General features: G+C 36.7%; 2 protein-coding genes across 4 annotated transcripts in view; one reads left to right on the top strand and one right to left on the bottom strand.

Annotated features, from left to right (window-relative positions):
* LOC127431504 (microtubule-associated protein 4) overlaps nucleotides 1-21,479 on the top strand; it is a 108,349-nt gene extending 86,870 nt beyond the window's left edge. For 2 of the 3 annotated variants that reach the window (XM_051681944.1, XM_051681943.1), the window contains 6 exons: nucleotides 1,925-2,202; nucleotides 8,012-8,104; nucleotides 10,877-10,958; nucleotides 11,073-11,185; nucleotides 13,424-13,595; nucleotides 16,020-21,479. In XM_051681944.1, coding sequence (XP_051537904.1) covers nucleotides 1,925-2,202; nucleotides 8,012-8,104; nucleotides 10,877-10,958; nucleotides 11,073-11,185; nucleotides 13,424-13,595; nucleotides 16,020-16,027 — 746 coding nt within the window. In that variant the 3' untranslated portion in view covers nucleotides 16,028-21,479. Of the gene's footprint in view, nucleotides 1-1,924; nucleotides 2,203-7,468; nucleotides 7,535-8,011; nucleotides 8,105-10,876; nucleotides 10,959-11,072; nucleotides 11,186-13,423; nucleotides 13,596-16,019 lie in introns of all 3 variants that reach the window. The other variant, XM_051681942.1, reaches the window with a different exon arrangement.
* A 4,557-nt stretch (nucleotides 21,480-26,036) lies between these two features.
* LOC127431663 (uncharacterized) overlaps nucleotides 26,037-26,228 on the bottom strand; it is a 36,758-nt gene continuing 36,566 nt past the window's right edge. Inside the window, 1 exon segment of the mRNA XM_051682191.1 lies at nucleotides 26,037-26,139. Within this exon segment, the coding sequence (XP_051538151.1) occupies nucleotides 26,119-26,139 (21 nt within the window). The 3' untranslated portion in view covers nucleotides 26,037-26,118.

Raw genomic sequence — 26,228 nt, 5'->3', positions numbered from 1 at the left:
CAACTATGTTACGGTCGAACTGTATGCCATTACAGACACTGATTAAATGCAACACTTCAAGTAACACACATAATTAAGAGCTCTTTTGTCTATTCTGCCATATGTGCAGTCATCCTTTCAAAATCATTTTAAGAATTGTATGTTTTTGCAGATATTCATGTGATATTTTCAGCACCGTCACTAGTGACAGTAAAACATTTTATCATAAATCTGCCTTAAATATAATTTTGGTAGTTTTAAGAGATGCTATGCAAAACTGTAACCTTTTGTGAATGTAAAATATACCTTGAAAGATATCAGAAGCACCATTCTTGTTATTTGAAATGTTTAAAAAAAATCTGATGTAACATAGTTGACAGTGAAAGTAACATAGTTGAAAAAGCAATATCCTGCTTTTTTCATGAAATACAGTGACACCATATACATGAGATCTCTGTTTTAACTTGCAAATGAACAATACGTGAGTTATTTTGTAAAATGAATTAAATGTTCCTGACGCAGTAGGGTCGTGTCAACTATGTTACTCATGAGTAACTTGGTTGACGTAATATCGTTGACAATTCTCTCATTTTGTGCCTGGCCGACCACATGTCATTTTCTTGACCAGGTTAACCTCAAATTTTAATACATATTTTTGTTAAAATAATAAAAAATATTGCAAACCATAACAATATACCCAACATAGTTGACGGTCAATTAATATGCTCCTTGACTATATGCTATTGTAGTTAAAATATTGACAAAAATGCAAGGACTCACCATTATGTGTTCAGAATGTCCCCCTCAGAGGACAATGACATCACATGATGCTGATCACATGGCTTTTAGTTGCAGGAGGGTGTTTTTTGTTTTGTTTTTTTTAGTAACATAGTTGACAACTTTTGTGGACATGAGTAAAATAAGATATTTTCTTTATTAAAATGTCAAACTCAATCTAAAAAATACTATTTTTCTGAAGTGTTTAGAATTTAGAAATAAATAACATAGAGATAATATTGACTTAAACATTTTTTGTTCATTATTTTGAACTTAGGGCCCTCTCACTTCAAACACGGACAATGCAAAAACTGTCAATTAAGAAACATCATGGCAAGTTCTAGCAAAATGAAACATGGGGTGCACAAATATTATAACATGCTTTCCCTTAATGGATAAAATGGGATATTTAAATTCTAGAATGAGCCTAAGCATTACTATTACTCGTGTTCATTTGTAGGGTTCGTAACACCATTTGTGCTACAGACATGAATAATACCTAAAACTGTGCACACACACACACAAATAAGTAATACTTATTCTGCATTCTGGATTGTAGATAGCCATATGCCCCATATTTACTCTGACTACTGTGCTTGTTTATACATTGCAAAATATTTTGTTTACACCTAACAATATTGAGGATAGTGACTAAAATCACTAGTGTGACGTATGTGAGACTCCAGGCCGTCATGCACACATTTAAGGCCATGCAAAATCTTTATAAAATCCACCGGTGAATTCTACCACAGGAATGAGTGAGTGAGGGATAATCCTGCATATGGAGTGCTGCTGATCACCGCTGCTTCTTACCCCAATTTCAGAGATTTGAATAGAGCGCAGAGCTGCAGAGATTATTCTAATCTGACACATGCAAAGGCTTCCGTGCTGCACGAATGAACATTCAGATATCACTCAAAAATTATACGTAGGGCTCACTCATGCAGACAGTGTTTATTAAGGCTTTTATAGAGGTTTGGTTTCAGATCAGTAAAAAAAAAAACGACTTGACTGTCAGCATTCAGGTTTGATATAACATGAGTGTGAGTAAATAATGACGGAATTCTGATTTGTGGGTGAATATTTCCTTGAATGTCACTTTTGTCTTAAATGTTGTTTAGTTATTGTTTTCGTCATACGTTTTTTCACCTTACCGCTCTGGTTTCAGATGCCGCCCGCTCTAAATCTACACCCCTCAGAACCTCCACCACTTTAAGCAGCGCCACCACTCGTCCTCGCGCCACAAAAACACCCGCCTCCTTCAGTAGCACTTCAGCCACTGCTGCGCCAGAGAAGAAGCCACTGGTGCCCCGCGCCACTCGACCCAACTCTACGACCACCAGCACCACGACTCGCCCTGGCTCCGCTCCTGCACCAGATATCAAAAACGTCCGCTCCAAGATCGGCTCTACGGACAATATTAAACACCAGCCCGGTGGAGGAAAGGTACCAAACTTACCATACACAAAACCACATACATGTGCAAAGATATACATTTGAGTTATTTAGTCTTTGAAATTTGCTTAATATTAAGTCCCTTAATGCTATAAAAATATTCAGCTGTTTTTTTAGTGCCAGTATGCACACTTAGAAAAAAGTAGTGTCACAGTATCATGGTTGCAATATTAGTATCAGATGGTAACACCATGGTCTTTTGATATAGATCATTGTACTAAATGATTGCCATATTTAATAGTATTTGCATGCTACTCCGAGGTACTTAAAAATACTAGAGTATTACCATTATAGTAGAATAACTATTGGTAACCATGGTAACATTTTCACACAAAAAAGAAAAGGTATTAACATGGTCTCATGTCCAAACAAATACATGGTATTACTGTGGTGCAATGTCCAAAAAACAAAAACAAAAAAAAACACACACATTAACATGTCATGACAAAAAAAATTAAAAAAATAAACAAACATGGTATTACCATAGTATCATGTTAAACAAAAATGGTATAACCATGATGTCATGTTCAAAAAACATTGTGTTACTATGGTTTTATGTAAAAATAAATAAAAAACATGGTATTTTCATAATATGTAAAAAATAAAACAAAATAAAAAAAAGACGGTATATTATAGTTAAATATATATATATATATATATATATATTTGTATAAAAAAAATAATGAAAAAAAAAAATGTTAACAATAGTAACTTGTTCAAAAAACATGGTATATTCATAGTATGTAAAAATAAATAAATAAATAAAAAAACATGGTATTTCCGTAATATGTAAAAAAAAAAAAAAAAAAAAAAAACTTTAATATAGCTATATTAACTTATATTAATAGTAAGTTAAATATATATACTGTGTGTGTGTGTGTATATATATATATAAAATTGTCTTTTTTTTTTTTTTTTTTACATAACTGTAATACTATGATTTTTTAAATATATATATATATATATATATATATATATATATATATTTTTTTTTTTTTTTTTTTTTTTAAATAATTTTACAATAGTAACTTGTTCAAAAAACATGGTATATTCATAGTATGTATTTAAAAAAAAAAACATGGTATTACCATAGTGTCATGTTCAAAAAATAAATAAATCATAGTATTACCATTGTATGCAAAAAACCAAACAAACAAAAACATGGTTTTAAAAACATGTTATAACCATAGTGTAAAAAAAAAAAAAAAAAGCAACGACATGGTTTTACCAAGGTAACTTGTTAAAAAAACATGGTATATTCATAGTATGTATTAAAAAAAAAAATATGGTATTACCATATAGGTCTGTGTATCACCAACAACGTCATGATACGATACGCATCACGATACAGGTTAACTGACTGAACTTTGGCAGAGCATAATTAAGTTTTAACAACTGTTTATAGTAAACTAACGGTTTCCGCAAAACCTTTCAAAACACAATAAGGTCCATAAAGATACAGTAAGAAAAGTTAAATCAATAATTCTGTAACCAAAAAGTAACTTTCACTGGTCCTTTCTTCTTTCTGCTTTTAAAGTGCTTTGAGTCACCCTTACTATAAAATAAAATATTCTGGTTCAATATCCTGTTTTTAAAGTATGCAACGGGTAAGACAAAGTCTCTAGGATTAATAACTAAAAGTCTTACAGAAAGTCAGACACAACTCAGTTCTATACTGTAAAGAATTGTATAATAATAATTATAACATGAAGCTGTAATCAGTACATTTAATAGGACTCATATAGCTCATATTTTAGGTCACATTCATAAACACAAAGAAAGAGTCACAGATTATAGGCGAGGCAGAATATGCTGTGCTAAAGTGAAAAGATATTAGCCTGCACTAATTGTGTTTTCTTAATATACTGTAGTTCATCTAACTAACCCTCACAAGTGAAATATGCAATGCCTCCACTGCAGATATGTGGCATTTACAGCTCCTTGTTTGAGAGTATGTTATGAAACTTTTTTGACCACCAGCAAAAAGTCAGATTTATATACAGGATATAGGCTATTCATAATGCATGTACAGTAAAATGCACACTGCTCCGCTGGAATAAATATGATTAAAACTCAGAGCACCTCCTGAAATGGTCCGAGATCATTTGCAGCACTAGCATATAAAAGCTGTTTGTTTGCAGACCACAGACACAAAGAAAGAGAAGACTCATATGCACATTCTGTGGGAAAAGTTTGTGCTGTGCTGAGCGACATAGCGTCGTTGTACATTTCAACAAACGTCAGGTACGCACATCAGCGGCATTTCTTTCATCTGTTCCTTCCATCGCGCATCTTTGTCTAAACAATGACATCTCTTGTTGAATGTCACTCTATACATGTCAGCGAGCAGATGAGAGAAATTACCCGCCACACGTGTGCAAAAACTTACCCGCATTTAACGTACCCGTTAATTTCATAGCCTGCCTGGTTGAGAGTAAAGGAAGCGCATATCGCAGGCTTCATCTTGACACACGTACTGGTATATGGAGCTTTGTTGTGTTACTGCAGTACTTCAGTTTTTCAAAAAAAATTATATCACGTGAGTCATGTCTTCCTCCCGACTGCCAGGTTTTGGCAAAAAGCCCAAATGCACATAATTACATATTTTAGTTTTGACGGCGGCAGTGAGAGTCTCTCATCCGTGAATGAAACAGCCAACTTGCGTCACGTGATAGATGTGGTTGCATTCAAACAATCAAAATAATACCCAATATCGATACGGGCGCTGCTGTATCGATACGCGAATCGACAAGGGGAACATGACGATATTTTGAACACAGCCCTATTACCATAGTGTCATGGTGTTACCATAGTACCATATAAAAGCATGATTTACCATTGCACCATGTTTATAAAAACATGTCCAAAGTACCATGGTGTTACTATGAACCATTGCAGTATCATGGTATTCTTCAGTAAGGACACTGTACACAGCGTGCACAATTATTAGGCAAATTGTATTCCTCAGGATTAATTTTATTGTTGAACAAACACAATGCTTTCAGTCAATCCAAAATGTTATTGAATCTCAAACCTGAATGTTAAACAAAGAAAAAGTGAGTTTTGTCTTTCTCAGGGGAATATGTAAGTGTGCACAATTATTAGGCAACTAAATTACAAAAAGAATTTCTCCCAACTCAATTGTTTATTCTCAGTTTTTAAAGTAAGTGCAACAAATAAGTAACACAAAATGACAATTAAATAACATTTTTGGCCTTTCAAAAATATTCAGTGACCAATATAGCCACCCTTCTTTTCAATAACTGCCATGAGCCCTCCATCCATGGAGTCTGTCAGTTTCTTGATCTGTTCACGATCAACTTTCGCTGAAGCAGCAACCACAGCCTCCCAAATGCTGAGGTGCATTGTCTTCCCTCATGTTTGAGAAGGGCCCACAAGTTCTCAATGGGATTTAAGTCAGGTGAGGAAGGGGCCAAGTCATTATTTGGGCATCTTTGAGGCCCTTGCTGGCTAGCCAAGCAGTGGAGTACTTGGATGCATGTGATGGAGCATTGTCCTGCATAAAGATCATGGCCTTCTTGAATGCTGAGGACTTCTTCCTGTACCACTGCTTGAAGAAAGTACTTTCCAGAAACTGGCAGTAGGTTTGGCTTCATGCCATCCACCGCGGCATCCACGCTCAACTCACCACGCACCCCACCAAGAACAAACCACATTATAGCGACCACGAGGAGGCTACCCCATGTGGCTCTACCCTCCCTAGCAACCGGGCCAATTTGGTTGCTTAGGAGACCTGGCTGGAGTCACTCAGCATGCCCTGGGATTCAAACTAGCGAACTCCGGGGGTGGTAGCCAGCGTCTTTTACCACTGAGCTACCCAGGCCCCCTCTGCATTTTACAATTTTTGACTTTTCAGTGTCAGATAAATCTCTTTTTTGGCCCATTTTACCTGAGGCAATGAAGCTGCCTAATAATTATGCACACCTTGATATAAGGTGTTAGTCACTTTCGCCACACCCTCCCTCATTACACAAATACATACCACCTGAAAATGAATCCAATAAGCATTCAAGTTTATATGGTTTGGAGTTGGAAAATGTGCGTGGAAATAATGATAAGATCAGAATACTCACTTGCCTAATAATTCTGCACGCAGTGTAAATAGACTTAATAATCTTTATTCATTATGAGGAAGTCAGACATGTTGATTTCTCATCTAAAGGACGTAAACAGACTGCCAGCTTGTTTTGCATGATTTTCTCTCTTGATCAATAGATTTGCTGTATGCAAACGGAGACGGGCACGTCCTGTTTCCCAGTGTAATGTCATTATGAATGCTACTTGATTCATGGTCCAAGTGTCTCTATAGAGTAGCTTGAAAAATACTTCTGCTCTTGTTAGTTCTGTTAACTAGCTCCCATCTAAACACCAGCATCTGCATAACCATTATTTATCACTCATGTTCTGATGTCACAACTTCACTGCCTGATACTGCATACTCGTCCCATGTCATTTATCACGTTCTTCTTTCTCCTGGCTGAGATCTCTCTGTTTGCCATAATACCACAGAGTGTCCAACAAAAGCATTTCTTAGCTTCAAAGTAACAACAAGGTTTTCTGAGCCATGTTTTACCCCTCGGCATGTACTGGAGTCGGATATGTGCATGTCTGAAATGTGTCTATAGATGTTAGGGATGTTGTCCTGCCCAGGTCTGCCTTTTCTCATCCCCCTGTGATTTGAAGACTTCGCCCTTTTCCTCTGATCCTTAAGAAGTTTGTCAGTATTTCTTATTAGGTTGAAGGAGTGTTTGGGTTTCAATACAATCGAAGGTCTATAAACAACATCTCTGGCATGCTGTTAAATACCACAGGTGATCATTTTGACTTGCTCCTCATTTGTGTCTGAACAAAAATTATGTTTACAGTAATGCACTAAAAATGGAAGTCTATGGGGCAATTATTTCTTCCATACAAACATTTATTATTTAATCTTGTTTAAAGTTGTCTAAATCATCATTACAGTGGTGGGAATTTTATGTTTTGCCTCATCGACTTCCATTGTAAGTACATTACTGTAAACACGATATTTGCATTTTACAAACCAATGTTAAAATTATTTACCTTGGTAATAGACAGCATGACACAGGTGCTGCAGTTTAAGTTCACTTGTATTGAACCTGGAACATTCATTTAAGGTAAGGGAAATGGTTTTAGGTCACTATAACAGGGCATCTCATAACCCTCCACATGTTTGAGTGATTTGATTCAAGGGGGGTATTTGGGGTTGTTTTACCAGGTCACAGTGTCTCAGAGCAGGACGAGCACTCACAGCTCCACCTCCAAAGACACCAGCCAGGGCAAAGTGAGTTCAACCCATTACCGTCCCATTTATGTCTCTATACCGTACGTCTCTATCTGTTGGTCTCTTATATCTGAATCACCTTCTGAAGTTTCAGGGATGTTGACATTGGGTTTTAGTGCATTTTCTCCGTCTCATGCACCTCATTAAGAAATTCTGCACATTACATTATGCATTACGGTGTCCATTTCAGGCTCACCCACCCAACTCTTCATACACCTCGTCAAACAGACCATAAATAAAAGGCCTTTCACTCTAAATGTGTTCCTGATAGTTTCAATGTAAATCAATTATTTAAACGGACAAGCCTTTTGTTTACAAAGAAGCCGTTAGTTTTACAAAGACTCTTCAATGTACAGTGCATGAAATGGGGTCCTAGTCGCTTTTAGACGCTTCTGCTCTCTTCCTCTGTTGTCTTCCCTCTCTAACCTGGTCCTCCCTGGTGTCCCGCTCCTCCCGGCCCGTCGTACTGTGTTGTAGGTTCATATAGTCTCCAAAAAAGTGGACTACAGTCACGTCACATCTCGCTTGGGCTCCAAAGAAAATATGAAACATGTTCCTGGTGGAGGGAATGTAAGTAACGTCATTGCATGCGTTGTAGTCGTTGTTCAAACGAACGCAATCATTTCGCCTCTGTCCATTGAACGCATCATGAGACGCTTTCTTCCGCTATGAACAAATGAGAGCTTCTGATCTCCAGAAGGAAGTTTGCCAAAGCCTTTTCCAAATCCATTGGTGCTAAGCGGCATTTTGCGAAACAGCAACATTTCCAAACAAGTCATGGTGATAGCAGAGGTTACATTTGAAGAGCCTGATATTTGTTCATAATCTTCTCTCATACTAACTCTTAAACTCCTCTCAAATATGTCTGGATTCTCTGCAGTTGTTTGTTCTAGAGTTTTCTAGACAGTCTTTATTTCATTGTCAATCTTTTAATTTCAGGTTCCATTTGTGAGACCATTTCCACTGCATGTGAAATGTATTTTTATTAAAGAAAATTATGGGTTCACAAACTCAATCAACATTATTTGTGGCATAATGTTAATTACCACTGTGATGAGGAGGAGGGCGGGGCCAGGCCGTGAGTCCGCACGGCCGGCCCCCAATCGGGCTAATCAGCCGAGGAGAGGGATAAGGCAGAGCCGGATGCGGCAGCTGCATGTGGCTCTCTCTCTCCCGAACTGCCACATCCGGCTCGGCTCTATCCCTCTCCTCGGCTGATTAGCCCGATTGGGGGCTGGCCATGCGGGCTCACGGCCCGGCCCCACCCTCCTCCTCGTCACACTCCTCCCTCCTTTGCCTCAGGCCGGGGAATCTCCGGCATGACGTACACCCCCCTCCCCTTTCTGAGGGGGGGCGTTGCCCTTCTGGCCACACCTCCCGGCAGGCTTTCCCCACCTTTCAAAACCTGGGAGGGAGACAAGGGGAGGGAAAAGAGGAGAGGGAAAGGGCAAGACGGAGCGACAGTGAGAGAGAGTAGAGAGAGAGAAAAATTTTTCGCCAGTTCCCCGACACGCCATCGCCTGGTTCTTGACCACTCCTCCACCCACTGGCGGATGACAGCCGCTCCTCCCTGGGTGGACCAGAGCGAGTCCTCCAACCCCTGCCGGTTGGAACACCCCTCCGCATTCTGGCGGCCGATAGCGAGCCCCTCTGCCCCTCACAGATGGCAGCCGTTCCTCCACGTCCAGGCGGCTGGCAGGGACTCCTCTGTCCCCTGACGGATGGCCGCAGCTCCTCCTTTGGGCGGAAGGCAGTGGCGAGGACTCCGTGACAGTGCATCCCTCCTCCTTCCTGGGTTTCGGCACCAAATCAAATCAAATCACTTTTATTGTCACACAACCATATACACAAAGGCAGTAGTGTGTGAAATTCTTGGGTGCAGTTCCGAGCAACATAGCAGTCGTGACACCAATGTAACAAAGGTTAAAATGGGCAAGGAGTAGGCGGGAACTGGCTGAACAGTCAAAGTAATATTAAATGAAACAAAAAGACACAAGACACAAAACACAAACACACACACACACAGGGCAGCTGCGTGTGGCTCTCTCTCTCCCGAACTGCCGAATCCGGCTCTGCCTTATCCCTCTCCTCGGCTGATTAGCCCGATTGGGGGACAGCCATGCGGACTCACAGCCCGGCCCCACCCTCCTCCTCGTCACAACCACAAAAATGTATTTCCACTCCATTCCCTGTTTCTATTATTTGATATTATTTAAAATTTCACAACTTAGACTTGCTGTCCACATGTGGACATCCATTTTTAGAAAAACTATTTGATCTAAAAAAAAAACATTTTTTTTGCATGTTTCTTAGGGGCTACTAGTTACAAATCAAAAAGGGGAATGGAAAATCCACACAACAGTCGCGCTTGGGTCTCAGGACATTCAAAAAGCAAAAATCTGGGGGCCTGGGTAGCTCAGCGAGTATTGATGCTGACTATCACCCCTGGAGTCGCGAGTTCGAATCCAGGGCGTGCTGAGTGACTCCAGCCAGGTCTCCAAAGCAACCAATTTGGCCCGGTTGCTAGGGAGGGTAGAGTCACATGGGGTAACCTCCTCGTGGTCGTGATTAGTGGTTCTCGCTCTCAATGGGGCGTGTGGTAAGATGCTGTGAGTCTCCGCGGTGTCATGCACAATGAGTCACGTGATAAGATGCGCGGATTGACGGTCTCAGAAGCGGAGGCAACTGAGACTTGTCCTCCGCCACCCGGATTGAGGTGAGTAACCGCGCCACCACGAGGACCTACTAAGTAGTGGGAATTGGGCATTCCAAAATTAGGGAGAAAAGGGGATAAAAATTAGAAGAAGAAAAAAAAAAAGCTAAAATCTGTTTTATAGTGAGACACTTACAATGGAAGTCAATGGGGTCAATCTGTAAACATTAAAATACTCACTGTTTCAAAAGTATAGACATAAGATGTAAACAGTATACATGTTAATATGACTTAAATGTGATAAAATCAATTAGTATCAATTTCTGTGTAAACTTATACCCAATTAAACAACTTTGTTGCTATGATGATGTAACACAGTAAACCCTAAAATGACCATAATGTAAGTGCTTTTATAAAATTATAAGCTTCACATTTCTGGCTTTAAACCCTGCAAAAATGTACCCCATTGACTTCCATTGTAAGTGCCTCACTGTAACCTCCATTTACGCTTTTTTTTAAAGAACAGGAGAGACGAGTCGAAATACATTTTTGTGGTTATCAATATTATGCCAGAAATGCTGCCAATTGAGCTTAACCTGGAATATTCCTTTAAGCAATTTATAAAGTCCTGATTTTTGATTTGTGCAGCGTTCATGTGTCGTATCCGGTCGTATCAAATGTGTTCACAGGTCCAGATTCTCAACAAGAAGGTGGACTTGAGTAAAGTGACTGCAAAGTGTGGTTCCAAGAGCAATATCAAACATAAACCAGGTACATTCAGATCATGAATGGCTTTAGAGTTCCTTTGCGATCCATTCCACCTCAATTCTCAATGTTTTTTTTTTTGTTTGTTTGTTTGTTTCTCAAATTGAATGTTTCCTGCAGGTGGAGGTGATATAAAGATCGAGAGTCACAAGGTGAACTTTAAAGATAAAGCCCAGTCCAAGGTTGGCTCCATGGATAATGTCAGTCATGAGCCTGGAGGTGGTAATATCAAGGTGAGATTGTCCTACATGAATCTATTCGCAATTTATCCGAGTTAAAGAACCTTTTTAATCTTTAAGATGCTGGAGGTGTTGGAAATTGAGAAATCAATGGTAAGTGAGCCTCAAACAAAACATGCTTCATTTTCTATCCTTTTTTTTCCATGTTTTTGTTTTTTAGTCCATTTTCATATCAAATAATCTCTTATGCCTATGCAAACTAAACTTTATCATGCTTTCTTCACTGTGTTTTAGCACAAAACGGTTTTTGTCTTATGGAAAAAGAGAGTGAAAGCTCTGTGAAACAAGCTCTTGTAGTTAATGAAAAGAGACTGATCAACATAGCATGGTATTTAAGATGGCTTGGAATTCCGGTTATCATTCTCCCTTGCTTGTTTTTCCCAAATCTTCTTGGTGGGTCCATAAAATTCCTGAAAGCTACAGTCACCGGCCCCTCAGCCTATGGCCATCCATTTCAGTCACATGACCATTGTACCATGGCTGCACCCATTATTGTTTTTTATGCATGCACATATTGAACACATGTCCATCGTAAAGATCATACTGACATTGTTTTTAAAGTCAACTTGAAATTGACTCGATTTACTTTCGTTCCTGGTCTTATTGTGAATGATTCATTAGTGCATGGTATTCCAAAGAAAACTAAATAATCCTTCGTAATGCTTCGCCTCTAAAAGGACTTCGCTTTTCGGCTGACGTCATCAAGCCGCCTTGTTTTTCAACCCCTCCCCTAAACTCATCTGTCACTCACATTCTGCTATGGAACGCCCACTTTTTACGAGCCAATCAGTTGGAGATCCTGTTGCACATACAAATATGTGATATTACGGAAGTAAAATGGGTTGCGAAAACAGTTCATAGATTTGGCCTAAACAGTGTTGACCTTTGGCCGCATCAGTCAATTAGTATTAAACTTTCTTTGCTGGCATGGGAACCAAGATTGGCACAATTTATAGTGACTGAAAATGTCTCTGTTCACTTGTCAATATATATATAATAAGACATTTTAAACACATGCAATTAATTATCGGCAGACGTCTCCATTTGCATGATTTCTCTCCATTGCCATTTTTCTATGTTTAACAATTGTTTTGATATTGAAGCTTAAAGGAATATTCCGGGTTCAATACAAGTTCAGCTGAATCGACAGCATTTGTGGCATAATGTTGATTACCACAAAACTGATTTCAACTCGTCCCTCCTTTAATTTAATAAAGCACAAATGTGTGTTCCAGTGAGACACTTACAATGGAAGTCAATGGGGTCAATCTGTAAACATTAAAATACTCACCGTTTCAAAAGTATAGACACAAGACGTAAACAATATGTGCGTTAACATGATTTTACTGTGATACAATCACTTACTAACCGCATCTGTGGAAAGTCATATCCAAATTTACAACTTTGTTGCCATGAGATGTACCTCCGTAAACCATAAAACCCTCAAACGATGATTTAAACAACTTTACAGCTCAAATAATGCACAAGTTTTAACAGAAGAATTAATGTAAGTACTTTTATAACATTATAACCTTCATATTTCTGTCTTTAAACCCTCCAAAACTTGGCCCCATTCACTTGCATTGTAAGTGTCTCACTGTAACACAGATTTGTGCTTTTTTTTAAAGAAAATGAGGGACAAATTGATATGTGGTAATCAATATTATGCCACAAATGCTGTCGATCGAGCTCATCATGTATTGAAAACGGAATATTCCTTTAATCCAGATCCACATGATAGTCAGCCAGGATTGTTTTCAATATACAGTATTTTCAGTATTTATTCATTATGTTTCTGTCTACTCTGCTTTATTGATTGATTGATTGATTGATTTTATTATTATTGATTTTATTTAAATGGTTTGCTCTGTTTTTGAGAATGTCAAATCCATTACTCTTCACTGCACAGTAAAAGTTTGGACACATCTACTCAAAACTATGAAAAAACACAAAAAAGTTCCCATTTATACTTGTTGGCTATCCACTCCAACTCATCCATTTGAAATAAATAAATAATGCAATTTAATATTCATATTAAGCTACAAAACTAATTCCAAAATTTAAACAGATTCTGTGTAGTCTGTCCAAACATTTGACTGGTGCGTTACATCAGCCATATTGCTTCACCATGCAGGAATTTTAATTTATATTCTGTTTAAACACACAAACACCCGACTGTGTCTCCATCGCCATTTCACCCGCATGTTATTGACGCCTGCTGTGTGTTTCTAGGCTGAGGGGGCCCAGGAGACTGCTGAGGGTAGCGGGGCTCCCTCTAGTGGTGTCTCGGCCGCCCAGCCCGCAGCCAGCCCGGCCCAGGAGAATGGGCTGAAGGAGGGCACCCCCTGCAGGAGTGAGGAGCTCCGGGACCCCCAGGGTCTGGACTCACTCATCCCTGAAACAAGTAAGTTTGTGTGTAACCCTGCCCCAGTGCTCCCACCAAAGCCCCGGTCAGTCTAGAATCCCTTTAGAACGTATATCGGGCCTGTTTGGTTGAGGATAGAACTGTTTGCGTACAATTTCATATCAAAATTCCATTCCTTTCATTCAAAATGAAATGTTTTTTAATTCTGTGGCATTTCATGCACACTGTTACTTTGATTGTTTTTCATCGACTCTTAAATTTTGCAGATTGTTTATTTTGTTGTCCATCACTGTACGAGAGGTCAACTGTTAATTGATTTTGCCGATACAATAATCAAGATGAGAAAGATTCTAAAATAGATATATTGAATAAAAACTTTGATTGTAATATTTAAATGTTTTTAAATGGGTGAGTCACTTATAAAATTGCCAAATTACTCAAAATTAAATCATTAAGTAATATTTAAATAAATAATCAAATACATAATGAAATCGTTAAAAAAGCTATAAAATATTTTAATTAATTAAATGTCCCTTTTAGCACTAGTTTGCGTCCATTTTCATTTCAGCATTATCTTTGAGTGGATTTCTTTGTTAGACAAAACTTTGTGATTTTTTTTTTTTTTTTTTTTTTTAAATTACAAAGGACATTTATTGATTTATTTAGGGATTTAACTATTAATTTAATGATTTTATAGTTTTATTTATTTATTTTGTAATTAATTCTATTATTTATTTTGGATGAAATCGCACAAGACATCAGCAAATATATATTTATCCCTGTTGAGGGCCAAATTACTCATATATTTATATATATATATATATATATATATATATATATATATATATGTGTGTGTGTGTATGTTTAAATATTGAAATAAATAATTAAATACATAGTGAATGAATTAAATGTATCATTAAATAAATCATTAAATATTAAAAACGTCATTAAATGCATGAATGAATTAAATACATCATTAAATCTGTACATAAAATCTCCCATGTATTTCATTTAAGCACTAACTCTGAATCAATTTCATTTAAGAGCTTGCTTTGGGATTCATTTAAGCAACAGAATTACCGACATGCCAATCAAAGCAGCCTAAACAAACCAGAAACTCCAAAGAAATCGATTTAGAAAAGCGACGCCCACTGTCGTTGAGTGACGTGCCGATAAACATAACCCTGAAAATGAAAAGACTCGAAGCTCATGTGTAAATATAAAATCAACGTTAAAATTAAAATGGATGATAAATAGTGCTAAAATAAAATACAAGGGGCATTTATTGATTTATTTATGATTTAATCATTTATTTAATATTTTAATTGTTTTTTTTTTTGTGTGTTTTTTTTATTCTGTATAAAATGATTTATTTAAATATTTATTTAATTTAGCATGTAGTTAATTCATTATGTATTTAATATTATTTAAATATTTAATTATTTATTTAATGATGCATTGAATTAATTCACTATGTATTTAATGATTTATTTAAATATTTAAATATGTATTTAATTGTTTAATTTTGAGTCATTTGGCCTTCCATATCAAGCCCAGCCATAGTTGTGGTGTGAAAAAAACATGCATAACTAAACAAAGTCTAAAGAAATTTAGATTAAAGAGGATGCTCACTGTCGTTGAGTGACGTGCCGATAAACATAACCCTGAAAATGAAAAGACACGAAGCATTTACTCATGCATATATATAAAATTAACCCTAAAAAGAAAACTGATGCAAAATAGTGCTAAAATCAAATACAAGGTTTTTTTTTTTACAGTTTAATGTATTTAATGATATATTTAAATATTTAATTTTGCATGTAATTCACTATGCATTTAATAATTTATTCAATTATTAAAATATTTTATTATTTATTAAATCATACATTTAAATAGTTAGCTATGTACTTAATGATTTTTTAAAATATTTAAAAATGTATTTAATTTTGAGTAATTTAGCCCCCCGTATTCTGCTCTTCTGTTAAAAACGCTGTGTTATTTGAGCTGTAAAGTTGTTTAAATTGTCATTTGCCAGGATTACAGATTTAATGGCTGAAAGTTTAACAGTGGACCCAGATTTTTAACCCAGATCTTTGCTTTTTTTAAAGAAAAGGGCAGACAAGTCGAAATTGTTTTTGTGTGGTAATCAACTTTGTCACAAATGCTGTCGATTGAGCTGAACTTGTATTGAACCTGAAATATTTATACATTTTTAAAAAACATCATGAGAGTCGCTTGTTCGTGAATCAGATTGCACAGGTCTTGCCTTATGTTTGCTTTTTGATAGATTCACTGACTCCATACTATGAACATACTCTCAAAAAAATATCAATTCGTACTACAGTTCACTACATGCGGTTAATCGGCAAAAACGATGAATTGGTTGACTTCTACACTGTAATGATGTTTTTAAAGTGCAATTCTCTGATCACCAAATCGTCTTGACCTCTTCTTATTTTTCAGGCATCTAACTCAACTTTTTGCTATCACTGTGCCCTTTTCATTTCACCCCCTCTATCACCCCCTCTCCTCCCCGTTGACCCTGTTTTTATGTTCTTCTGCTCCTCTATTCTGTCTTTCCTCACAATCTCTGATGCAGATTGAGTCTTTCAAGCTAAATTTCCGCGAGAACGCTCGCTCTCGCACGGACCACGGCGCCGACATCATCACCTGGCCCATCTCTGGTGACAGCCCTGTCCACCCCCACCTGTTACGCAGCAGCGTCTCGCTCAACGACTCCCTTGCGACCGTCGGCATACCCCGCTCTCAAACGACCCCTGCCCTCTCCTTCCAAGAACAAGGAGGTGACGCTTGTTCGCTCACCGGACTCCAGACATGATTTCTCTCTTACCCTTCATCTGCTGCTCTCTAAATCCCACCTCCTACCATTGCTATTACTCATTTGATTGGTGTGCTTGTTGTTGATGTTCTTGACCGTGATTTCTGATTGGTTAGAGCTATTACTCGGCTGTGCACAGACTACACACTTCAGAATATGCAAAAAATGACCGTATTGAAGAGGGTTGGGAGGGCAGTACTCCTCCTGAGTGTCTGGATACTCTGATGGTAACGGTTTGGAAGCTTTGATTTGGAAATTACATGGCAAACCCAAGCAGACAACACCTACATAACTAGTTGTAGAGCATGAAATCTAGTTGTAGTCCTGACAACTAAAGGCTTTTTCACATGACTCGCATCAGCGTTGCCCAGTGAACTCTATGGAACGCAAGCCCGTCAAGCATTTCAAACACTTTCAACTAACTCTTTTGCAGATAACCTTTCGAAGTGTTTAAATGTGCAATCTTACACCGATTATGCTTAATAAGCCGACGACATGTAAATGCCTTTTAAACGAATTTGCCTAATCAGTGTAAGGTTGTAAACATTTACGTTTAAGCAAAAACCGATCAATGCGTGCAAGTGTTGTGCACATGACTGTTAATGGATAGATGTCAATAATCTGGTGACTTCAAGTGTCATGTAAACGTGGCTTTCTTGCATTGTCTGATTGCTTGAATATGCCGTTTTTTGGTCGTTATCAGCGTATTGGTGTGCATGTAAACGTGCTCGGCGATTAGCATACAATTCACACGTGATTTTGCCTCACTAATGCCATTTAGAGTCAAAGAAACTTGCGCTGACACCCTGACACGAGTCGTGTGAACAGGCCTTTATTCTGTTTAACCATGTTGCAACTCCTTTAGGATCTCAAACTTGGTATTCATAATGAAAGTAGCTGATCTGTACGTGCCCATCACCACCATATAAACATATATACATCTGGATCCATCTGGCCATCATCTCATTCAGCATACAGGGCTGTCATGTGACCCTGTCATGTGCTCCTCTCCCTTGACCTTCAGTACAGCTGATATTTAAACACTTAGGCTATGTGAATGGCTGTTTTCGAAATAGCGTACTGCTGTACTACTCTTACTGTTTTTGCAGTATATACTATGAATACTGTGCAATTTATGCACATTTTCTGTATGCATGGAGTTCCCTGATGACCACCTTCATTTGCTAAAATGCGCTGTGAACAAAGTGCAGTACTGCATTCCACAATGCAATGTGCTTGACTTAACCTTTCATTTTCAAAGGTGGGCTAAAATCGTATTATCCAGGTCTGTTAGTCGGACTTCGCAAAAACTGATACGATTTCAGTCGAACTAAAGCATTGACATTTTAAAAAGACAAATTATTGTTTTAATCCGACTGAAGTCTAACTTTTGAAGTGCATGTAACTTGATTGGACCACCTAAACGGTTTTTTGTTTTGTTATTTTTTTAACACAGAATTGCATTAGAAGTGCAAAAAAGTAGGGATTTACCAATATGAACTTTTTTCCCCTTTTTCTCCCAATTTGGAATGCCCAATTCCCAATGCGCTCTAAGTCCTCGTGGTCGAGTAGTGATTCGCCTCAGTCTGGGTGGCGGAGGACGAATCCCAGTTGCCTCCACGTCTGAGATCGTCAACCCGCGCATCTTATCACGTGGCTTGTTGAGCACGTTGCCACGGAGACATAGCGCGTGTGGAGGCTTCACGCCATCCACCGCGGCAACCACGCTCAACTCACCACGCGCCCCACTGAGAACGAACCACATTATAGCGACCACAAGGAGGTTACCCCATGTGACTCTACCCTCCCTAGCAACCAGGCCAATTTGGTTGCTTAGGAGACCTGGCTGGAGTCATTCAGCACGCCCTGGATTCGAACTAACTCCAGGGGTGGTAGCCAGCGTCTTTACCACTGAGCTACCCAGGCCCACAATATGAACATTTTTAATCAATATCAATTGTAACAACAGCCGATACCGATATTTTGCCACTATTTTGACATGAGATCAATGTTTGTTTGTTTGTTTTTTAGGAATTATGCTTTCAAAAATGTACAAACGGGTACAAAAACCATTTTATTGTTCTAACAATTGTTCTAAAAATAATTTCCATTGAAAATGGATTGGATCTGTTGAACACATGACAGGACAAACATTTTTAGAGTCACAATGATAAATATAAATACACACACACACACACACACACACACACACACACACACACACACAAATACAGATAAAAAAAAATAGTTGTAAAAAATTTGAGGAAAAAACGTTTTTGCACTTTTATTTTTGCCGTTTTAACCAATATCTACATACTGTATTAGAACATTGCAAATGCATGTTATGCTTATGCTTTAATTTTTCGGATTTATTTATTTTGATAGGTGTTTGTTTTATTTTATTATTATTTTACACAGGAAACAATATTCTAAAATGCAATAAATTTATGTTTTTTGTGTGTGTGGTTTTTTCCCCCCAATATCAGTGTTTTCGTGCTTATGACCAATTTGCTGATGATTTTATTTTGGTCAATAATTTGCCGATAAATATCGGTGGCCGATACATAACCTACAAAATAGCCATTTTTATTACCAAGATGATAAGCGGACGCCACTCGCTGAATTAAACATAGAAGGTAATCAATATATGTAGCATACTACTAAAGTATATACTACAGTATTCCATATATACTGTATTAAAGCATTCATTAAGTAGTAAGCTAGTACTCCATTCTGAACACAGCCAATCTCTCTTAAACTGTGTTTCGTGATGGTGTGTGTTTGAGTGAATACTGTAGCATTGATCTGTGTTGTTAAACTGTTTATTTTGACTCTTTAGTTTAATTCTCGTGACCAGCTGATGTTTCTTTTTCCTCGTAATTGTAAAGCAATATAACGGTCTCTCACAATGCCCATAAGACATTAAACTCCACTTAAACGCACAGTAAATTAAGCTGATAGTGTCAAACGCGCCTTCAGACAGGTTTGTGAAAGTGAAGAGGGTTTGAGGTGGATATTTAATGGACCATACAACAGTAAGTAGTTCTGAGAGACAGGAAGTGTGGAGACACACTTAGTAGATGTTGACAAGTTGAAGCAACGTGTACGCATTTGTTTAGGAACAGCATGTTTTTACATGGGAAAAGGGGAGGAGGTCCAATGGCGAGTCAGTGCCTGGTACCTGTAGCATATACGCTTATTTCCTGCCTTTGAAGGGACACAAGACGGAATGTCACAGCTTGAAACCTTATATGTACTTTTAATAGTTGCTTTATGAGAAACCAGCGAAATTGTAAGTGATTTCAGTAGTTTTAATTGCTTATAACATATTAGTCGTCAACCAATATGGGTTGTTCAATGGCTGATGCTGATACCGATATATCTAGAGAGCAGGGTGGCCGATATAATTCTGGTGAAATTGAATGACAGCAAAATGAGATGTACACAAAATAGCACTTGTTTTACACAATATATTAACTAAACTGGTTATTGCTTATGCCGATAATCTCAAAACAGCCAAATATCGGTTTATTAATCGGTCTGGCCGATATATCGGTCTAATACTATTGCAAATGTTTTTGCAGGTCTTTTTAAGAGTTAAAGCTTTGCTTTCTGGTTCATCTTGTGAGTCGAACGGTTATTGCGGGGGTTTAACGTTGAAACGTTTCATGTAGCTTTATTTCACTTGTAGCATTTTCTACGATAATTGTTATTACGAATGGCCAGATTATCAGCAGATTGCACCCAGTTTGGAAAAACATGCACACATATCTAATCATGCTAAAGTCAAGCACATATGGGTGAGAAATATGATTTCTCTTGGAGATGTTTTTAGATAAAGAATGCAACAGTGTCATTTAGATATTGATAGTTGGCAGCAGTCTCCCATTTCCATTTATTTAAATTATTAACCCATAAATTGGCAAAAAGAAAACATGGCACAGTAGAAAATGCATTATTTTACTAAGTAATAATTTGGGCAATAGTAGTTATTTATAGTCCTTTCTTTTTCAGAAAAAGGAGAGGTGTGTAAATAGTTGTATCTGAGCTGTGTTGTGCAGCATTCGAACACTATGGGCAAGCTTTAGTCTTTGAAGTACAATAATAATGTCTAACCTCGACTTTTGCTTGTAGTAACATGGTCATATTTCAATCCATTTTCTGTGCCTGAATGCAACCCATTCAAAAATCGCAGCAATTGATTTCCCGATTACTAGCAAACAGATTTATGTAAATAAATACATATTGCCATCTCTGTTAACACTTACGATATTGCCACAAGAGTAAAAGCAACGTTTGAAAAAATAAATCTGTGATGCTCAAAAAAAAGTTACTGCTGATATTATGTACCTTTAATGGATTTTAGGTATTATAAACTATTGTTTGTATTATTATAATTATTATTATTGTTGTCATTTTTGGCCCTTTTCCAAGGAAAAAGGCAGAGGAGAACAAATGTGTTTGAAATATACTAAAGATGCAGTGCACATATATTTGTGTGTCTTTAATATTTTGGTTTTCGGTATCGGTTAAGATGGCAGATGGGTCCTTTTCAGGTGGCCCATGTCCTTGAAACATCTTATTATCTCAATGAGTCTCACATAGCCCCTTACCTATTTACAAATACTAGTCGTACAACAATGAATGCTGAGAAAGAAACTAAAAGGGGGGATGCATTAAATGTGTTTCAATTGCACTGATTGATTGTGCCATGAAGGACCAGGACATACGGTTGAAGGAGGGAGTGAGAGGAGAGGTCCAATTATTATTACTATTATTATTATTATTATTATTATTATTTTATCTAATTCTGGGAGAGTTGTTGCCCGTAATCATACTATTATTATAAAGCCGTACAACCCTGAAATGAGACATGAGAACTAAAGAAACGAACAAATTTATTCTGCAAAACCAGTAGTTCTGTTGTGGATTCTTGTGATTCGGTTTGTTTTCCTTTTTATTTTTTGAGTTTTTCCATGAAAATTTCATTATATTTTTGGTTTGATTGAGGTGTTAATTGTGGTTAATTGTTAACTATGATGTGATTATTAAACATTAAATAAAAGAAAGTGTTTAAAACATTCTGAAGCTGTTATTTCTGTTCACTGTAAACTGAAATTGATTTAATGATATGATGATTTTAGTGTTGTTTTCTCATGTGATTAAAGTTACATGCATTTTTCAGGGGCTCTTTGGATAACAAAGCGTTACCACAAGAACCCTGTGTGAGAAAAACTTATTTTATATATACATTATATTTGTCAATGAAAAGCTGAATCCTATATCCCTCTTTTTCTGTAATGACAGCATGCACTGGAAGAAGTTCCCAAGCAAGACATCTGACTGTACAACGAATTTAACATGATCAATGTCACTATTTTGCTTAGTAGATTAATGACTTATAATTTTAAATGTTAAAAAACCTAAAGCTTTTTTATCAGGTTTACATTAGACTTTAGCGTACTTTTCCCCCCACCCGTATGATTTATGTCTGTTCCCTGGTCATTGATGGTTACTGATTTGGTCATTCCTAAATTATTAATAAATGAATGTTTAAACAAAAAGGTACGAGAGGTTGTGCTATAGTGTGAATATTGTCACGGCTGAATGGTGTTGTTAGGCACGATGCAAAGCAGATAGGATAACAAAGTTATAAGGTAAGGAAATCTGATAGTTCCGGTCCTGGATGCTGATTGGTCAACAGCCGTGTTTTATTCATGATAAAGCACAGCTCTGTCCTCTTCACGGAACTACTATTTGTATCACTCCGCAGCACCCATAATAGTTCTGTTTACTGCAGGGACTATATTTTATGGTGAAAGGATGGCTTTTAATGATTTTACTTACAAAATATTACATTTTAATGATCATTTATGTCCTAAATATTTGTATTATGTGGTGACCGTTTTATAAAAGCAATAAGGCACTTGAGGCTGTGATATATTGTGAATATAGTCATGGCTCACGTTGTGCCTAACACCCTTCAGCCGTGACTATATTCACAATATTTAACAGCCTCCAGTGCCTTATTGCTTAATTATAACAGCACACTAAAGCAACAACTAGGAGATGACAGTAAACGGCAAAACAAAATTAAAAATAAAAAAATCACAAGAAACGGGATGGGTCGAAAATGTCAGCAGCAGCATGAGGGAGAAAAAGATACACACAAATAACAAAATCAGCATCCATTTACTTCCCAAACCTCTGCACTATGAACTGATTTATACTACAGCATGAATTCAGGTTTGTCTTTTAAAGTTTATCACACACACTTTCTCTTTAGCAGGCATTATTTCTCACTTAAACCAGTAACGTCTTTCTTTGGAAAGCCATCTTTGGAGCGCTCTTGGGAGGCTATTTCCAGTCATGCCAGTGCAGCTCCTATCTCCTTGAATGGGGAAAGAATAAAATCTCAAAAAAGGTTGGTCAAGAATACGATCAAAGAACATATTTCAAATCAGCAGTAAAATCTGACAACACTGGAATCTAGACTTAGATTACGCTAAAAAAAAAAAAAAAAGATTTTCCAGGCTTGTATAGCGAATGCGCATGCGCGTTGTCGATTTGATTGACAGGCGATGTTCTTTTCTAAAAGGTGATTGGCTCTTTTACCTCTAAGGCGGGACTTACTTCCTTTATCCGTTGACCGTTGGGCGTTCCAATTTCTCACGTTAATTTTAATAGAAGTGGCCCGTCTCTGCTAAATAATCTCTGCGTACAGTAAACGCACAGGTACTGTATGACATTCTTTTATTATTATTATTATTATTATTATTATTATTATTATTAAAAATCAACATTATACATTTATTGTATAATAACGAATATTACACATTATTTAGCAATAGGTATAAAACTTCTTATAAGACAAAAAATAAAAATATTGATGTTAACTGAGCCTCCCGCAGGTTTGAGACATGTGATTGGTTCTCAGAATGCCAACTCGCTGGTTTAAGCCAATCACATTCCTGTTTAAAACGATGGTCGATTCCCATACTAGATTCGACTCCCATAAAATCAGTTCATACTGTATAGAGTCAGCTAAAGCTTTGGTACATCTGAGATGTACATATTTATTTATTTATTTATTATGCGTTGAACAACATTACAACATATCATGTCACATCTTAATGCCAGGGGATAAAGAAAAAATGAAATGTAAATATTATAAAAAATAATAAAAAAAATAAAATAAAAGTGAATCCACAAATAAACACAAGACATAAAGTATTACTCAAAGCTCTTATGAACAGCACATAAATCAACAGTCTTCGTAGCTTTTCTGTTGGTACTATCCTTAATAGTAGATACATAATTTTCAATTTCTTCAAAAGCAACAGAGAAAAGGGGCTGCTTATTTGAAAAATTTATATATGTATGTTATACCTAACTAATAAAATGATTAATTAAATATGCCTCATTTTTTAGACTTTTGTCATAATTTAAATGACCAGAAATTACATTTTCAAAAAGCAAAACAAAGTATTTGAAGTGTACATATGTGTAGTAATGAACGAGAATATGTGACGTCATCTCCACTTTAAGCGCCAGAGCATCTTCAAGGCGGGAAATCCTCAACCGTCACTGGATTTTTCCCCTCAGATTTCTTCAGATGAATTGATGTAATATTGAAGGTAAACAGTCAGTGTTGATATTCGTTTGAACCACTGTATATTAATATTATTGTTAATTTTATTTTTAATTTTAATTTTATTTTTTAAACGTTTCTTTTTTCTTTTTCTTTTTTTCCAATGACAGGGCGGGAATTTTTTTAATTTATTTATTTTGTTATATTTTTGTGTGCTCTCGCAATAAAAATGTACAGTGGATTACTACAGTAATCATATTTTAACCATGATATTTGTAGTGGAATCATAGAAATAATCAGTGTTGGGTAAGTAACTTAAAAATAGTATTACACTATGAATTACTAATTGTTTCTCTAAAACTGTAATCAGATTACTTTAATAATTTCTTCCTTTAAATAGTGATTACTTTACTTTCAAGTTACTTTCTAAAACACTTTTCTGCTAAACAAATTCACAATAATGTCTATATTGCTTTGTTGTTCATTGTTACACACAAGTCATACACACAGCACCTCACATTTCTCTTTCACAATGACTCTAACAGGGCCATATTCCTTTTTTTCTACAAAAATAATATATTAGAAATAAGCATAATCCTATAATGTACTTAAAAGTAATTAAATTAATTGGAAGTCAGTAACTGTAATCTGATTACAAGAATGTAAAATGTAATGCATTGCATTACTTTTTTCATTTAAAAGTAATCAGATTACAGTAACTAATTACTTTGTAATCTGATTACACCAAACACTGGTAATAATACAGGAAATCGAAAACTATGGTAATGAAATCATACTTTTGTGGTTATTATAGTTTTACTATACAAATTCCATAGTTTAAGAACCATAAATTTACTATGATAGTAACCATAACAGTTCCATGTGTTGTTTGTTTTAGTTTTTTTTTTTTGTTGGCGGAAACATGGTTTTACTATAGCAATATTGTTTTTTTTTTCGTGGAAAATGTGCTTTTCTCCCCAGTTTGGAATGCCCAATTCCCAATGCGTTCTAAGTCCTCATGGTGGCGTAGTGACTCGCCTCAATCCGTGTGGCGGAGGACGAATCACAGTTGCCTCCGCATCTGAGACCGTCAATCCACGCATCTTATCATGTGGCTTGTTGAGCGCGTTACCGCGGAGATATAGCGCGTGTGGAGTCTTCACGTTATACTCTGCAGCATCCACGCACAACTCACCGTGCACCCCACTGAGAGCGAGAACCACATTATAGCGACCACGAGGAGGTTTCCATGCCAATTTGGTTGCTTGGGAGACCTGGCTGGAGTCACTCAGCACGCTCTGGATTCGAACTCGTGACTCCAGGTGTGGTAGTCAGCATCTTTACTCGCTGAGCAACCCAGGCCCCCGAAAATTTGGTTTTTAATACAGTCTACTATATCCATATAGTAACTTTGATTTTACTATAGATTAACAATGGTTAATATTGTGGTTACTATAACATGGTATTTGTAGTAAAACCATAATTACTCCAAAATTATGATTTTTATTACCATAGTTTTTATTGTCCTGTATTATAACTATGGTTTCACAAAGAATATCAAGGTAAAAATATGGTTACTGCAGTAAAACCATGGTAATTTTTTTGAGAGGGCACGCAAAGCTTATTGCGAGGGAACACAAATAGTTTTGCGTTTCCTTGTTATAGTTTGAGGAAAAAAAAATCTGCTCTGTATTCTAAGGGGCCCTGAAATACAGCTATTATTTAATTACATTATAGTGCATACAGTCCAACCTATTGTAGAGACTTTAAGTCTATTAATTCACAGCCACAATTAACACAATAACAATTTCTGCATGTTCAATATGACATGGGCAGGAGCTTTGTACAGTACTCTTACATAAGGTGGCATAGTGGTTAAAGGACTCAGGGCTGATAACTGGGAAGGTTATATATACATTTATATACTTTAGATTTCAAGCTTTTTTTTTTTTGTTTGGTTTGTAATGCCCACCTTTGCACTAGAGATGAATGATGGGACTATAAAATACACATGAAACAGAAACTGGAAAGAAAGCCACAGACACAAGAATTCATAATTGCTATTTTAATACTACATCAAAACTAGTACATGAGCATGGCATCAAAGCAGCCAGAAGCTATGTAGTGGAGAATTACTCTTCATCATGTCCTTTCTGTAACAAAGAGAAGAGAAACAGACCTTTTACCAATGCAGTTTTGTGAGTGTCATTTTAAACTATGCTGTTGAACATTTAAATTGGTT

This window comes from Myxocyprinus asiaticus, chromosome 41, assembly GCF_019703515.2.
Source record: "Myxocyprinus asiaticus isolate MX2 ecotype Aquarium Trade chromosome 41, UBuf_Myxa_2, whole genome shotgun sequence".
Taxonomy (NCBI): Eukaryota; Metazoa; Chordata; class Actinopteri; order Cypriniformes; family Catostomidae; genus Myxocyprinus; species Myxocyprinus asiaticus.
The sequence above is the reverse complement of the archived record's forward strand: the minus strand, read 5'-3'. Positions and strand labels throughout refer to the sequence as shown.